General features: G+C 37.0%; 1 protein-coding gene across 2 annotated transcripts in view; it reads right to left on the bottom strand.

The window, feature by feature from the left end:
- Positions 1-17540, bottom strand: part of eif2b3 (eukaryotic translation initiation factor 2B, subunit 3 gamma) — a 50460-nt gene that overhangs the window by 15364 nt on the left and 17556 nt on the right. For both annotated transcript variants that reach the window (XM_055201795.2, XM_055201796.2), the window contains exons 6-9: positions 11442-11531; positions 1560-1690; positions 946-1136; positions 769-831 (exon numbers count right to left, since the gene is read on the bottom strand). In XM_055201795.2, coding sequence (XP_055057770.2) covers positions 769-831; positions 946-1136; positions 1560-1690; positions 11442-11531 — 475 coding nt within the window. The remainder of the gene's footprint in view (positions 1-768; positions 832-945; positions 1137-1559; positions 1691-11441; positions 11532-17540) is intronic.

The raw sequence follows: 17540 nt of genomic DNA, 5'->3' as shown, positions 1-17540 counted from the left end.
AATTTCTTCTCGACTGAACAAAGAAAGACATCAACATTTTGGATGACATGGTGGTGAGTAAATTATCTGGATTTTTCTTTTAAGAAAATGGAATATTCCTTTAATAATGCGTGTTGCTATTGCATGTTTCTGTGACGAGAATCATGTGATACGTAAATAAGAGGTAAATATAACACGTGAATTTAAGCACAATTCTTCTGCGCATGTGCACAAGGTATGTTTTGCATGCGATTGAGAAAACACAATGATCACGCGTTGTTTACATGGGTACTTTTCTCCTGATGATCGGATCACAGATCAGACTAAACCACCCCTTTCAATAAAATCCAAATTTGCATCCAATCGACCTCAATTATATTGATTAAGGTGTTTGCATGAAGGCTTTTTAATCTGATTAAGACATTAATACGATTACAAACGGATTATTTGGTTGCATGTAAACGTAGCTAACGACACTTTGTTGGCACAAGTTTGTGCGAAGCATAATGATCCATGTCATCCCAGCATGATTGGGGAATGTTCCAAAAAGAGCTTCTTGTTTACCTTAATGGAATCAATGACCTTTTGTTCAAAAGAGTTAAAATGCCCAATGCATTTTTTTATTTCATTAGTACCCTAGAAATAGTAATACTAAGAAATAATACTATTTCTTATTCATTTTATGTAATACTTTCTCCAAAAGATAAAATACTATTTATTACTAGGTTTATATAAATATCTTGGTGAAAGGGAAATACATCATATCAGTCACGTGTCTCGTGGACTCACCAGTGAGCGTTCAGACACAGCAGCAGTCGGATGTACTGGAGGCTCCTCAAACAGCTTGGGAACCTAAGGAGAAACCGTCACAAACTTTAATGCAGTCACTAGAGATAAACAAGGATCTCAAATATGACTCATTTCAAATCTGTGCAGTTTAAACCACAGTGGTTTGTACGCTCTCACCACACGATTGGCCTCTATGTAAGCAGCCAGTGTGTTGACGCGATAGCACATGCCCTCCTCCATAATGTGAACGTAGCAGCGTAGCTTTCCGCCATGATAGGCCTCGCTCATGTCTCCACGATGATCATTCCAGCACGACCTCTCTCTGGCAAGCTGAAGCAACGCGTCATCTTTGCTAGTGCTGAGGAGCTCTGTGAGCATGTGCAACAGTTCGTAAAAACTCATCGGTTATTACCTACATCCAATATTCTCTTAAATGAGTAGTTCATTCAAATATGAAAATTCTCTCGTAATTTATTCACCCTCATGCTATCCCATATGTATATGACTTCCTTTCTTCACATAAACACAAGTGAAAGACTTTATATTCAAATGCCATCATGTTTCTTTTTATGCCAAAAATCATTAGGATATTAGATATTTTGTCATTTTTTCGGCCGAAAAATGGCTCTATTAATGATGTGCTTTTTGGAGCTTCACCATGTTATGCTTCAGTAGATTACATTTTTAAATTATTTTTTATTTATATTCAAACTGAAAAAAAATGAATTTTCATAATTTGAATGAATTATTCCTTTAATAGATGATAAAAGTAAATTATTGAAGAAACTCACCCATATTAGCATGAACATCCTCTTTTTTCTGACTCTCTGAATCCTCTGTGACATTATGGGAATTGAGGGACTTTGAGAATTGTTTACGTACCAAAAAAGGCACTAATTCGCCCCTGATTGATGTGACAGACCTGTAAATAAAAGCATATTCAAAGAACTATTTTGAGATTTAAATGCAAATTCACATTTACTAATGATGTCAATTAATCACATTAATTAATTAATCAAATACTGATTAATGGCATTTGCATTTACAAATTCAGCAGATACTTTTATTCAAAATGACTTTCAAATGAGGAGACGTCAAAAGCAAATAAATTGCAAATATTTGCCACTTGATAAAAAATAAGGTAACACTTTACAACAAGCTTAAATTTGTTAACATTAGTTAATGAATTTGCTAAGATGAACTACCAATAAACAACACTTCTACAGCATTTATTAACTTTAGTTCATGTTCATTTCAGCATTTACTAATACACGTTTAAAGGGGTCATATTATGAAATTTTTTAAAGATGTAAAATAAGTCTTTGATGTCTCCAGAGGGCTTATGTGAAGTTTTAGCTCAAAATATACCATAGATAATTTATTACAGCATTATAAATTTAAAATTGCCACTTTAAAGGTGCGAGCAAAAATGTGCCATTTTTGGGCGTGTCCTACAAAATGCAAATGAGCTGATAAAAAACGCAAACACTGATAGCAATGATGGTGGTTTGTTGAAATTGAAACTCAATTGTGCTGTCAACAATTTTTTTTTTCTCTCTCTCTCAGCACTAAATGGCAGTGACGTGGTTAGATTATGGGGCAGTATTATTATAATATGAAATCTGAATGACTTATTTTTTCACATGCTTGCAGAGAATGGTTTACCAAAACTAAGTTACTGTGTTGATCTTTTTCACATTTTCTAGGTTGATAGAAGCACCGGGGACCCAATTTTAACACTTAAAAATGGAAAAAGTTCGATTTTCATGCTATGACCCCTTTCAAATAATAAGTTGTGTCTGTTAAAGAGCCACTATTTTCCTTTTCATGATTTGACATTTCCTTCGGTGAGTTAGTACATGTTAACGATCTGCAAAGTTACGAATCCTAAAGTTTACGTTGACACGAGTTATCATATTTAACTGAAATCTCTTTTCTTGGACTACAATGAATGCAAGGTTTACTTTTGCAGCGAGTTGACGTGGACTCGATGCACATTATCATTTGATCAGTTGATCGATCAGCTTTGCTCATCTGCATTGTCTGGATCAGATTTGGTCTTGTATGGATAAGGTAGTTAAGATGTTATTATCTCCTTTTAGGAGCTAAATATGGTAATAATGATCACATTTCTGCCATGCGTTTGGGGTATTCGGCCAATCACAATGCACTGGATAGCTGATCAATTGGAGCAAAAGAAGCTTTCTTAGAATGATGAGCTTTGTAGAAATCAACGCGTTTTAGAAAGGCGGGCCATAGAGGAGCAACAATGATATACGGTATGTGATAAAGAATGTGTTTTTGAACCATAAACCATAGGGGTGGAACGGTACATGTATTCGTTTCGAACCGAATCGGTACGGGGGTCACGGATCGGTGCATGAATTTAAACGGAGAATACACGGTATGAAAATAAAAAAACTTTAGTGCAAAATAATTAATGTAATCCGTAACTACTGTTAGATACGCGGGTTCTTTAGGGACAGCTAATCTGTAGCCCCGCTTTAGCTCTGAAGCTCTGACTGGCGCCGATGCAGCCGAGCTCCGCCTATGTATGCCCTCTATCAGAGCCCGTCTACATTCTGGCACTCTGCAGTTTTTTGTCAGGTTGACGGTCAGTGAGTGAGTGAGTGAGAGAGATAGCAGCGACAGCGAGTATGGCAAATGGTGGTTAGGATCTGCCGGCCTCTTTAAGATCGCAAGTTTGGCAAAACTTCACTTTTCTAGTCAGTTACAGTAGTACAGGCGAGAGAGTGGTGGAAAAGACGAGGCGTTTTCAGCAGTTGTTGGGTATGTGAGTGGAAGTACGTCTAATCAGGGCTCTCAAGTCTTCACCATGAGACACACAAATTTCAGTCAGTTCACACGCCACACCTTGTATTTCTCACGCTGAGAAGTAGGAGATAAATTGTCCTGCTAATATACAATTAATGGATGAAGCGCAGGCATACACAGGGCAGTTCTGTCGAGTTCAGCTGCTTTCAGTTTTTTAAGTGTGCTCAACTTTACGCAGCGCCATCAGCGTCAGAGTACCACGAGAAATCTTGCGCAGGAGGCTGATTTCAAATCGCTCTCGCGTTACTCTGACGTCATCCACTTGTCGTTTCTTGCAGCGCCTCATGAAGTTGTACACACCTATTAATGCATCCTACAAGCCTACATTTTTTGTTCTTTAGTACATTAATATTAAATAAATGTGCTAAAATGTAATTACATTTTTTTTTTGGTAACTTGTAATACATTTGAAACCCATCTTTGTATGAAAGATTAGTACAAGTTTATACATTTTTGTTATACAAGATGGTATGTTAAATGCATTTCCGTTCATATTTATGACATCTCAAAATAACACCGATAAGGACACCTATGTTTTTAAGATTATCTTAAGTACTAAAAAAATTTGCCTTCTGCATTTTTGTTTTGCTTTTCCCTCCATTGTACCGAAATTGAACCGAACCGTGTCGTCTGAACCGAGGTACGAACCGAACCTGGACTTCTGTGTACCGTTCCACCCCTACTAAACCATGTGAACACATTGCAATAAACCAAATACACAAATAAAACATTCTTTTTAGCAATGTAATAGGGGATCTTTAACATAAGTTAATGCACAATGAACTAACATGAACAATTGAACATTAACGAACATTAATAAATGCTGAAAAACTAATTTGTTCTATGCAAGTTCATGCATTTACTAATGTTAACAAATACAACCTTATTGTTAAGTCTTAGCAAAAATAAATCTAAACAAAATTAACAAAACAAAGACTGTAACAGGCAAAAGCATTGAACAGAATTGTGTTTTCCTGGGAATCGAGGCCCTGATCTTGGTGTGCTTGTATTATGCTCCACCGGTTGAGCTTCCATGGGACATTAAGAACATTATTAGGAACAGGAACATTACTGGTAACCGGAACATACGGGAACATTATTTTCACATCATTGCAAATAAGCCCGAATCCATAGCAAACGGATTTGGAAAACATCTGTACACAGGAGTTTAACGTTTCGGAAAATATTCAACTTGACATCACAATGCACTTGAATTATAAACAGAAACTGACTGGATTATAAAAAGTGGCAGAAATGTTAAAATAAATGAAGCATAAATCATAATCTGTGTTTATAAAAACAAAAAGCACATAACTCCTGTGCCAAAGCAGAAACACTCTTATTAGTCATTTACAACAAATATCACCACACACACAGTCAAGCATTACACATGAACAATCACACAGCAAATGTTGGCTTCTTTAAACACAAACTTCCTTACACAAAATTCGAAGTTATAAAAAGAGAACTATATTGAAGTGTAAAATCTGTAGCCTTCAAAAGGGTTAAAAAGGTTGAATCATGGTTTGAAAACAATGTAAGCTTGAGGACCAATTCAGAATCTACACCACATCCTTAAACCAGTCTCTCTCTCTCTCTCTCTCTCTCTCTCTCTCTCTCTCTCTTTTAAGGCAAGATTAGAATTTCCATCTGAATGTAGAGACAGAAACAACAGTTACTATGTCCATTTTCTCCTTCAGTACTCAAGGGCGACAGAAAGAGAGAGGGATGGAGAGAGAGGAATAGAGAGGGATGTATAGGGAAAATAATGTGAATGGGAGAAAGAAAAGACAGCATAAAAAAGTCAAACTACTTTGATGAGGGAAAGTGGGGAGCGAAGGAAGGGAAGGGAGGGCTGCGGGGAAGATTAGATGAAATGATATTTATATCAGGGGGAGAGCGAATTAAAATGTCAAAGCGGAGAGAGAAGCCTCTCGCTTTTCTGAAGTCCGTGAGAGGACCTAAGAAAGGCCATGCACGGCACCACTTTACAGCGGGCCGCCCGGCCTCACAATGTCAGTTACAGGAGCACAAAGGAGACTTGAGGGGCAGGGGAGTGGAGGGCTATTGGGGAGATTGAATGGAGGGCTGAGGGTGGAGTGAAGGGGTGGCTGTAGAGGACACCGGGCGAATCCAGGATTACAGACATGGCGAGTCAAAGAGATAAAGTAAAAACTGTTTATAACAGTGGTGCGAATCTGCTTTTCAATTGGTCGGATGAGTTTAATTTCAGTGATATTCACCATAGTGAACGTTTTCCATATTCATCAGTTCATAATTTTAGTCATGATAAAAAATTAAATCTGTGATAATCCAGAATAATCGGACGTTGGAGGAATTTAGAAGGGCAAATAGGCATTATGCATTAGGGATGGGCACGAGTACTCGAACATGGCATCAACGATCGATCACAAAAATGATGATTGTGTGGGATTATTTATTTATTTTCTGTGGTTATGTTGGCATTTGGAGGTCTGGTTAGGGTTACAAGCGCCTGTGGTAGTAAAGACTGGGTGCGTGTTTGACGTTGTGTTGAGCTGCGCAGTGCGCAGACCGTCGTATGACATCAGTACCATGCATAATTCAAAAGCAAACAAACAAGTCCACTCCCAAAGCGCACCCGTGTAACAGCAACCCCGCCTATCCGAGCAACCCTGTGAAGCCAAACACACATCACTGAGGCAATACGGTTTCAAATATGGTTTGCAGTGATTTTCGAATTCAATTTGGTAAGTCAGGTGCAAAATGTACAGTGTCGTCACAAGTTCAATGGGCTATCATTTCATATTTAAACATTATGTAAAGAGATACCAGATAGTCATATGAACATTACATCTTGACTGAGAACAGGTAAGAGGATGACACAGCTAAACTTTACACTGTTGTGGTGGACATCCACAACGGGAGTTAAACTTTTTTGTCCAGTACATAACTTAGTTATAACCAAGACTAAGCATTAGTGCTGCAACGACGCGTCGACATCATCGATTACGTCGACTACGAAAATACATCGACATGCGTAAAATACGTTGACGCGTCACACTGTTTACATTCATCTCACGTAATGGTGGCTTCTGCTCCTGACAGTGTTTTCCATACATTGATTTGTTTGTGTGCGCCACAAAATCAACAATGGCCGCAACATTTACATTTTTATTTTCATTTAAAACGGTGTCATTTATTGTTGTGAGCGCTCGGTGGTGCCTCTCTTGTGCGCGCGCTCTCTCTCTCTCTCTCTGTGTGAAGCCCATAGACAGTGCCTCTCATATATGACACTGAGTGAAAGAATTAAAAGTTGTCTTTTCCATGCGGATTCATCTGTGTACTTGCATTTTCACGTAAACGTCAGATGTTACTGGCATAAAAGACGACTGATTCGAGTTTATCATGAAAGGTTAGCAGTGTTTTCCTACACACACTGGTTCTCTGTGTGCTGGTGCGCGAGCTCTCTCTCTCTCTCCTATGCCCACGCATGCCTTCTGTAGTAACTCTGTGTAAATGGCAATTTTTTAAATTTGCGCCGAATTGTCTGCGATGTCGCGTTTATAAATCAAGATTTTAGTAACTTAGTAGTTAAAGTAACAGCTGGTTGGATTAAACACAAAGTTATTGCGTCATGTTTACTATAATTTTAATAGTCTTTGGGGTGGTTTCCTGGACAGAGATTATCTTAAACCAGGACTAGACCTTAGTTTAATTAGGAAATATAGGGGCGGTTTCCCGGACAGGGATTAGACTAGTCCTAGACTTAAAAACTTTTAAGAGCTCTCCAAACTGAAAACAACTTTCACTTACAGATCTTAAAATACATCAGGGCCCTTTGTTTTACTTCAAGATGCACACAGGTAATGTTTTTAGTAAGGCATGTTGTTTAAAACTAGTTACATTTCCTAATTAAACTAAGGCCTAGTCCTGGATTAAGCTAATCCTGGTCCGGGAAACCACCCCATAATGTTTTAACAAACATGCCTTACTAAAAACATTACTTGTGTCCATTTTGAGGCCAAACTAAGGGCACTGATGTATTTTAAGATATGTCAGTGCAAGATGTTTTCAGTTTGGACAGCTCTTATATTTATTTTAGTCTAGGACTAGTCTAATCCCTGTCTGGGAAACCGCCCCTATATGTCTGACAACAGAACAGATAATATGTGAAAATAGCATTCAGTTGTGTTAAAATACAATAAAACAAACAATGACTGTCAGATCAGACAGAGAGTAGAAAAACAGATTATCCAACAGATTAAATAGCTAATCAAAAAAAAGAACACTATATTAATAATAAAAAATTTCGTTAGAGTACAGTAGTCGACTAATCGGAAAAATAATCGCTAGATTAGTTGACAGACATTAGTTGCAGCTCTACTAAGCATAACTAAGTCTTGCATTTTGTGCAGCGCTTATGAAGTCATTTGATTAAAGAGCACCTATTATGTTGCTAAAAAGAACGCAGTTTTGTGTATTTGGTGTAATACACATGTATTTGTGAGGTTTATGGTAATTATTTTCCACATACTGTACATTATTGTTGCTCCTCTATGCCCTGCCTTTCCTAAATGCCCTGATTTTGTACAAAACTCATCGTTCTGAACAGCGGTGTGCCTCCGATTGGCCAGCTAACCAGTACGTTGTGATTGGCCTGAATCCCTCTGATGTCAGCCGGAAATGTGACGCTCCTTACCATAATTCAGTAACTCTCAAAGTGTGGTCCGAAAGATGACCTATAGGCAAGTGTTTATACAATGTGTTTATGTCACTTATTTAAGTAGATTTTTAATCCACTTGTGAAACTGTGATATCAGTTCTTGCCATTATGTTTTAATAACGTAAAAATGGATTGGTGGCTAAACCAAAGAAGAGTCAAAAGAAGGATCAAGCATCAACTGAAAGCAGCTAAAATCCACAGATCTGTTTGTTTTGTAATGTACTAGTTTTTGTTTCATGTGTAAAATCCCTGTAATTTCAGTGATTTTGGACATTAAGGGGAAATTTTTTTCAGTATTTTATTGTTTCCATATACCACCACCTCAGTTTTAAACTAAGGGCTCTTTGGAATGACATTAAGTGGGACCTAGGCTGTTATACTATGTTTAATTGCAGTTTTTTTCCATATGTGCAGTTTGTTGTTCATATTAAGCTGCAACTCATTTCACATTTACTTTTTTCAAATGAAATAAAATTCATATAGTAATTTCTGAACATAGCATTGCATTTGTGTTTAAAAAAAATAGTTTTTGACTTGAAACAGTTGCATATTACAATTAAATTTAGCTTATCCTTCCTATTTTGTTGTTTTTTGGGGGCGTGTTAGAGTGGGATTCTGTTAGGTGGTCCTCGGAAAAAAATTGGAAGATAAAGTGGTCCTTGGGCTGAAAAAGTTTGAGAAACACTTCCGTAATCGGAAGGTTAGCTCACAATGGAATACTGAAAGGAGTTAATATCGTCTTTACTACCTTATCAATACGAGCCGAGTCTGATCCAGAAAATATAGATGACCAAGCTGATCGATCAACTTTGTCAGTGCGGCTTAAGCACGACGTTAACACATTGGTAAGGTAAGGATACTAAAGTATTAAAACCATGTCTGCATTTGTGATTGTAGAAACCACAAACAACAAGCACTACTCTGCACTGCACAAAACTTGCGTCTGAGTCATGGTTTAGTCAGTAGTCATTTTTTTAAATATGAAAAGATAGACTACTTACAGGCTGTATTTCAGAAGCGGGAGGAATTATGATAATGACCATTGTGTCCACGTCAACATGCCGAGGAAGTAAACTGTTGCCTACAATCCATGTGTTTGTTGTAGTCCAAGAAAAGAGATTTACGTTGAAAACGATAACTCGCATCATTGTTTACTTTGGGATTTGTACCTTTTGCATATCGTTAACATTAGGGATGCACCGATATGGAAATTTTGGCTGATACCGATAACTCTTTATATTTGGGGGGCCGATAACCGATATATATAGGCCGATAAATATTCATATTAATTCCACAACGAAAAACTCCCAGACTGCGGACATCTTGTCTTTGCGCTAGACTAGCATACTCTTCTTAAGCCCGCAACACGTGTCATCTTCGTGCTATGTCACAGAAACCACCAATCAAAACTCCACATGGCCAGCAATGAGCAAGTAAAGTGGTTCAACAAACCAAAAATCATCAATAATTTATCGGCTTTCATTTATCGACCTAATTTTGCTATCAGACCGACAACCGATAATATTAAAAATAAGCAGTTATCCTAGTTAACATGTACTAATACACACTTACACACCAAAGGAAATGTAAAATCATGAATCAGATCATTTTTATCTTTAACATAAAATTGAAATTCTCTGTTACCCCAATGTTTATCTATTAAAGTCGTAACAATATATTTACATGTATGTTTCCATGCAATGAAGCATTGAGTTCAAAAGAACAGAAAAGCACCCAGCCACAACATAACTAGTCTTTCGGAAGCCTTGCAACAGCCTTCTGTGTGAGACCAAATCGAAATTTACACAGTAATCGTATTAAATAAGCATTGGTCTGATTCACAAGTAAATCATTTGTTTCCTGTATTTTTTGATTGTATCTTAACTCTTTTCCTGCCATTGACGAGGTAACAATCAAGAGAAAATGCTTCCCTGCCAATGACGAGCTTTTCCGGCAATCCGTATTTCCATTATTATCCACCATGTGGCACTCTCATAAACTTATAAAACCCAGAAGCAAATCCCTTACGGCAAACAGTTCAAACTCTGTGTATGTTTTGATCATCGCTCTAAATCTGATTTCTATCAAATGTCCTTCACAAAAATGCAATTATCTCATCTTTTTGCTCAAAAATTTGTATTTTTGAAGAAACATACCCAAATTTGAGAGGTGATAAAAAGAGAACAAATGAAGGTGGGATGAAACACTTTCTTTTGATTGAAAGCAGAGGGTCTGTTCTTTTATTTGATATATTGTATGTAGGGGTGTGCCGGTTTCAGAATTGGTGATGACGGTGACGTGAGTCAAATGTGACGGTTCATAACATAACCGTCGGTGGGGGGCGTTTTGCTCGTTTAAATGCTCTTGGATTGACGGGAAAGTGTCATTTTACTACAAAATCATGAATGTGATGCCAAGCGTGTTTTAAACAGTAATAACTTTGAACAATTTAACAGAAAGCAATGAAATATTTAAAAACACACTGTTGCCAGAAGACTGCGCTGTCACTCTCTGCCCAGCATAAATGAATCCTCTATCTATCATCAACAATTGTTTTTAATTAGTATTTAAAAATTCTTTGATAATTTTTTTTTTTTATATTTTAATAACATGGTTTTGGCGGTTATAGAGTTCTAATGACGGTGTTCAACTATAACCGTCTGTCTCACGGTTATATAATGACCGTCACACTCCTAATTGTATGTTTATGTATTTAAAGAAGAACATTTTCTGGAAGGCATTAAACTTTTGTGAAAATCATAAAAAATGCTGGCAATGGCAACTTTTTTAAAAACACTGGCGGGGAAAGAGCTAATAAAGGAAAGGAAATTAAAGTTTATTTATCTATTTAAAATTTCATAACTTTAAAAAGTAAATATACCCTAAAATAAATATTAATGGTCATTAAAAACTTTGCTAAAACAACAAAGCTGGTGGTGGCCTAAGACATTTTTATTAAAATATTGAAACATTGCCCAGAAACCCTAGCAGCGCCCCTGCATTGAGGTAGCACCCAGTGAAACTACTTAACACCTTCACACACATCTGATCACCATGCGCACACACAAAGTCATAAAATGCAATGAAACAGTCAGAGAACGTTGTGAAATTCTTCTTTCATTAGCCAACTTACTTGTTGCTTACTAAGAAATCAACCACAGATCTCTTCAGGCAGTATAGGTGGGCATCCAGCAGGCCAGCTTTGATGAGCATTCTGGGATGTCTGCAAGAGAAAAAAAAGCGTGTGAGAATGTGAGAAAATTAGGTGGGCAGTGAAGACCGGCATCTCGCAGCGCAAATAAAAAATAATGACAATAAATGTGCGGAAGGCGACTGCGGCTACTCCGGCGCACGCAGGGCAAACGTGGGACGCGCCTTTGTGCCGGATGGTGAAAAAGTAAATACATAACAGCTCGGGAGAAAAACACTGTAAGGCACCCTGCTACCCTGGTTTCCTCAGATGTTTTATAATTAGAGTATATGGCTCGCCTGTACGTTCCATGAAGTCTTTCATTTTCCTGTCTCACTCCCACTCTAATTGGTCTTTTTGGGGCACTTTGAGGTAAGAGAGCCATAATGACTCCCTAAAATAAGCATAACAAGTAAAATAAGTGAGGTGACATGAGAGAGATGAAATGCATCTGTATAGTCCCAAACAAAAATGTGTTTTATTTTAAAAATCACGGCTCTTTTTTACTTTTTCACATCATGGCTGCCAAGGCAACCCATGCCCATTACAGTCACTTATACGGTTTGTACGTAGTAAGATGTCAGGAGCTCCATCGGGCCCCCCAGACTGTTTTATAGCCTGCCATGGACATGAAAATTGACATCCACACTGGGGCAAGAGACCCACAAAATGGCCGCCCTGGAGTGATTCACATGGGGAAAGAGTCCAGAGCATCACGACGGACGAGACAACGTGTTAGCAAAGCCAAAGCAGACTAGGCTGCAATGCAAGTTAAACTGTCAAATGTGCACGAGGACTTCCAGTACTCCAGATTTACAACGGTTAAGGTTTTGCTCAATGCCAAGTTCATAAAATAGCATAAAATAGCAAATACTAATCACGTTAAACTCTTAATTAGAGGCAGTTGTATACAAAGTAGTCTTTCTAAATACATTACCTAGATTATAAGAGCGACGCATCCTTCCTACTCCCCTAAGGGCAAACTCTAAGCTGGCCGACATACTGTAAACACATCTCGTGACATTTACGAAGCGAGAACGTAAGACAACCATCTCATCTCCAGAGCTTTACTGCTCTCCTCCACCAGACGACTCGAGTTGAAATCTCAAAAACAGACTCAATTCTGTGTGGACACAAAATAAATTACGATGACACTAAGCCGTTGCATTAACCAGCGACTGAATTCCTGAAAAGCAGGAATAGTACGTGCGGCAGATATTTTCGGTCACATATGGCATCAATGTGCTCGGCTCGCACACGCAGACTGCAGGGAGAAATCCAGAAGAGTTGAGGAACTGCATGACACACTGATTTATTGGAACACCCAACATGTGACATCATGATTTGGCACCTGCGGCCAGTCGAGCGAGTGAATCAGAGAGAAAGATGAAGGAGTGATGAGTAATGAATACAATCTTTGTGGCTTTGAGTGGAAATGAGCGTTAAAGGGTCGGAAGGAAGATAAAACAGCCATTCGAAGGGCAACAGGTGTTGTTAAAAGCGAGCAAGGCTCACAAAGCAAAACATTAAATCACATTTACATTTATGCATATGAGAGATGCATTCATCCATGAGATTGGTGTTAGGAGTGCCACAATACAGCAGTACAATTCAAACTAATCACAGCTAAATAATGCAAATGGGTGATTCTTGCAAAATTAGACTTATGAAACATTTCAATAAAAAAAGTAAATGCTATCAAAATAAGAAGCATACAGTTACAAACATCTCTTCATGTACTATTTTGCACATGATTTCAAATGACATCATACAAACCAATTTTGTTGTTTTTTCCACATTTAAGCAGAAATTTTTCATTACCGCAACGTGTCCATGACTGGATTTGGGTTCTTTGACATGGAACTATTTATAATTAAAAAATCTTAAAAATAAAAAGCTTCAGTGCATGTTATACTATAAACATTAACAGTAAAGAAACATGTGATATTTGGTGATCATTGGTACAATAATAAGGAATGTAAATGTGTCCAAGACCAATTTTCTCATCCTCCGCAACAATTTTCAATAATTGTTTAAGCCCTCAAGGAACTACCATTTTCAAAAAAAAAAAAAAAATTGTTGGAAGGGACATAATTGACTGTGACACTCAAGATGGCTTATTTTTTTCTCCCCAGATAAAAGTTAACATTTTGTTTGTCATAGTATTTAGACAACTTTTTAGTTCTCATTACCGAAACATGAGTTTGTAAATGCATATATTTAATATAATGCGGTAATGATAATTTTTGATAATGCTAATCTAAAAAATGTAAATAATTCTATAGGAAATATTTTTAAATCCTCTAAAAATACTGGCTATAGTAAGTTCAGACCTTAATCTTATATGTGCAAAAAATAATAATAATTGGCTTCAAGGGCTTTTTAAAAATTCAGTTGGCAACACCTAAATCTGGATTACGTGAGAATCGCCCTAATACATATTTATGTTATACTATACTAAATGCAGATGGTAGTTGCCTGTATGAAACCCACGACCAGTGTATTCCTATGCAGTTGCCAATGTGTTTTGAGTGGTTTATGCACATTGTTATGTAGTTGCAAGATGACCATATCCGTTTTAATATTTCCCAGTCCCGATTTCCTCTCTTCTGCCCATAATTTCCAATAATTTTAAATAATTCTGTCTCTTAATCCAGTTGTTATCAAATGTTATTTAGGGTAATGCTCTATACAGCTTCTTATTGTTTGCATTTACATTCATGCATTTGGCTGACGCTTTTGTCCAAAGTGACTTACAGTGCATAAGGTATACATTTTTATCAGTATGTGTGTTCCCTGGCTTCAAACCCATGACCTTTTGCGCGGCTAAAGCAATGCTTTACCACTAAGCTACAAGGAAGCAATGTTCACGCCAATTCTTTTGCTTTAAGAGACCTCAATATATCATCAGGAGCCGTAGGGAACATTTTTGTGTGGCTTTGTGTGTCTCTACTTTCTTGACTTTCAAAAAGACGGCACCTGTGGACTTTCCTTTTTTTAGTCACCAAGGATTACAGTTGCATCAAAAAATCTGTCACCTATGACAAGATGAGTAAGATGAGTAAAGTAACAGCGACTTTCATTTTTCAGTTAACTTTCCCTTTAAGGTATATCATCAAATGTCTGAAAACAAATGTCCAATAAAACATTTCCTCTCTTTCCAAACAGATGAGGATGACAAAAATCTGAGAAAAGTCTCCAGGGCGGCTGAGTGACTCACACTTTTGGGTTAATGACTTACTACTAAACACAAAGAGTAGCGTAGCAGCGCGGTGAGGTCATACATTACGCGGTGCGCCGCCAGTGTCGACACGGAGCCTGATCAAATTTACCAAGGCCACGGGTCATTTGTTCGGCAGGGTAAATAACTATAACAGAATACGAGAGGAACAACAAGAGTGAAGCTGATGCGGACATTGAGTTTGATGGTTTGGTAAACCTTAGTACAGGACATATGGACCGCATAACAGCTGGAGGGATTAAAGTTTAAGCAGTGGATTAAAGAGGATGAGCTGAATTATGTACAAAGTTAAACACTGTTAAACACTCAACAAAGCAATCGTGAAAGTCATCATGAATTGGGCTATTGGTGAAATTTTACTGCTTCTTTGGCTTTTGATATGAGTGCATGCATTATTCAGTGGCATATCACAAATCTTGGGTGCCCCAACCCACCCTCTGAATTGAGAGACAGAGGACCCCATTTACACGTGATGATGATGTCATGCATGACTGAAACAGATGGAGACATGCAGTGATGTTATGATGGGCAATTTACCTCTCTCCTAAATACATTTCTTTTTATTTACATTTTTGTTTTATGGGAATTTTTTGTTTATCTTTCTAGATTTCTGTTATTTAGAAAATAAATCTGGTGGGGCTCCAGCAAGTATACAACAGGATAACCAATCAGAATGAGGGTCTGAGCAAAAGAGAGAGATACCTCACCTGTAAACAATTTGAAGCAAAGAAAGTAGCAAGATGTGATTCAAACCAGTAAGAAACTGAAAAATAAATTTTAGTGTCAACTATCATCACATGTGTAAGACTGTTGTGCTACTACTAATAGCATCAGTGGGACTCTATATCATCACAGAAAGAACAAACTGATCTCCGAGACATTTTAACAGTTATTAAATCTGGGAATACAACAAGGCCTCTGTGAAACATATTTCAGTGTTAAAGCGTCTTATGATGATGCAATACTAGAAATGCTGCAGAGACAAAGGTATTAATAAAAGGCATGAATTTATCATGATAAAGAAAAGATGCACATAAAGTGCGTGTATACTTATATGAATAAAAACTTTTATACTTCTTATCTTTAGTGTATTCACCCTTTGCCAGAATTTACAGAAATTCAGGTTAAAGTCTCATAATTTAATGATGAAATTATGAGCATCAACGTTTGATTTCACAGATTTCTTGTTATTTTATCAAGCAGCTTACTTGATTTTTAAACAATATTGAAGGAGTTCCCATTAATTATGGATTCTTATTGGCTGCTTTTTCTTCATTATTTGGCACAATACATCCAATCATTTCTTTTAATGATTTAATTAAAAAAAGAAATGTTGGCGTAATTATATTTTTGACGGAGGTCTGAGACATGATTTTACATTACATTAGTAAATGAGACCTTTTCAAGTTTCTAACTAAAACAGAGTGGTATAAGACATGTGGACTGCACATATAGGCTTTGCTGTGTTTGTATAAACATAATCCTTGTTTCCATGAAAAGAGTGGAAAAAAAGTCTAAACTTACTTCCTTTTCAAAATCCACTTTTCAAAACAGCATAATACAATTTACATTTACATTAAAGGTGCCACGTCTTTTTTAAGATGTAATTTAATTATTTGGTGTCCCCAGAGTACACACGTGAAGTTTTAGCTCAAAATACCATATAGATAATTTTTTATAACATGTTAAAATTTACACTTTGTAGGTGTGAGCGTTTTGGGTGTGTCCTTTAAAATGCAAATGAGGTGATGAAATTCAAACACTGATCACAATGATGGTGGTTTGTTGAAATTAAAACTCAATTGTGCTGTGAATTATTTTCTCTCTCTCTCTTTCTTTTTGCACTAAGGGGCGGTATTATTATAATAAGATCTCCTTATGACATCATAAGGAGAACCAAATTTCAATGACCTAATTTTTCACATACTTTGTTGATCTTTTTCACATTTTCTAGGTTGATAGAAGCATTGGGAACCCAATTATAGCACTTAAACATGGAAAAAGTCAGATTTTCATGCCATGGCCCCTTTAAAGGTGCCAAAGTATGCATTGAAATAATATGTTAAATTGTTCTCTGATATCTATATATAAGGTATGTAACTTTATTAAGTGCAAAAATTATCCAGAAACCTTTTTACATGTCCATTTACAACAAGGATTTGTCCCCAGAATTAATTGGTCTATTATAACCTTATTTGAAAGGGTCATGAATAATAATGTTGAGCTCTACTCTGATTGGCTGTTTCTCAGAGCAGCTAATTTCAGTAGCTCTGTGTGTGTAAACAGACCTTATGTTTGAGCCTGTATCAGATGAAGATACAAAATTTGAGAAATAATAAATTGCTTGAAGATTGTTAATGGACGTTGCTGAGTGGTAAGTTTGTGTTTTTTTCAGTATGGACCTGCAAAACATAACTGCAATGTCAATAGTAGAACTTCAGGCTAAACGCTAGCATATAGCACTAACTCAGCAGTCGCAACTTTGTTTTTAGCATTGCGACAACATTGTACCTAATTTAATGTGTAATTTAATGTTGGAGTGTACATCTTAACTGTAACGTCACAGTCGGTCTTACGTTGAGATTGACCTGTTTCCCAGCGGTCTTTGTATGCACACTCGCGTTTGAGGCTCACGATATGTCATAACCATGCACAGAACTCTTATTATTTGTCTATGCCTATGTACATTTTTACATTCTATGGCACCTTTAATGCATTTGTCAGATGGCTTTATTCAAAGCAACCTACTAGGGATTCAAGCTATACATTTTATCAGCATGTGTGTGCCCTGAGATCGAGCC

Source organism: Misgurnus anguillicaudatus, chromosome 2 (genome assembly GCF_027580225.2).
Source record: "Misgurnus anguillicaudatus chromosome 2, ASM2758022v2, whole genome shotgun sequence".
Taxonomy (NCBI): domain Eukaryota; kingdom Metazoa; phylum Chordata; class Actinopteri; order Cypriniformes; family Cobitidae; genus Misgurnus; species Misgurnus anguillicaudatus.
Note: the sequence above shows the minus strand (reverse complement) of the source record. Positions and strands in the feature narration are given on the sequence as shown.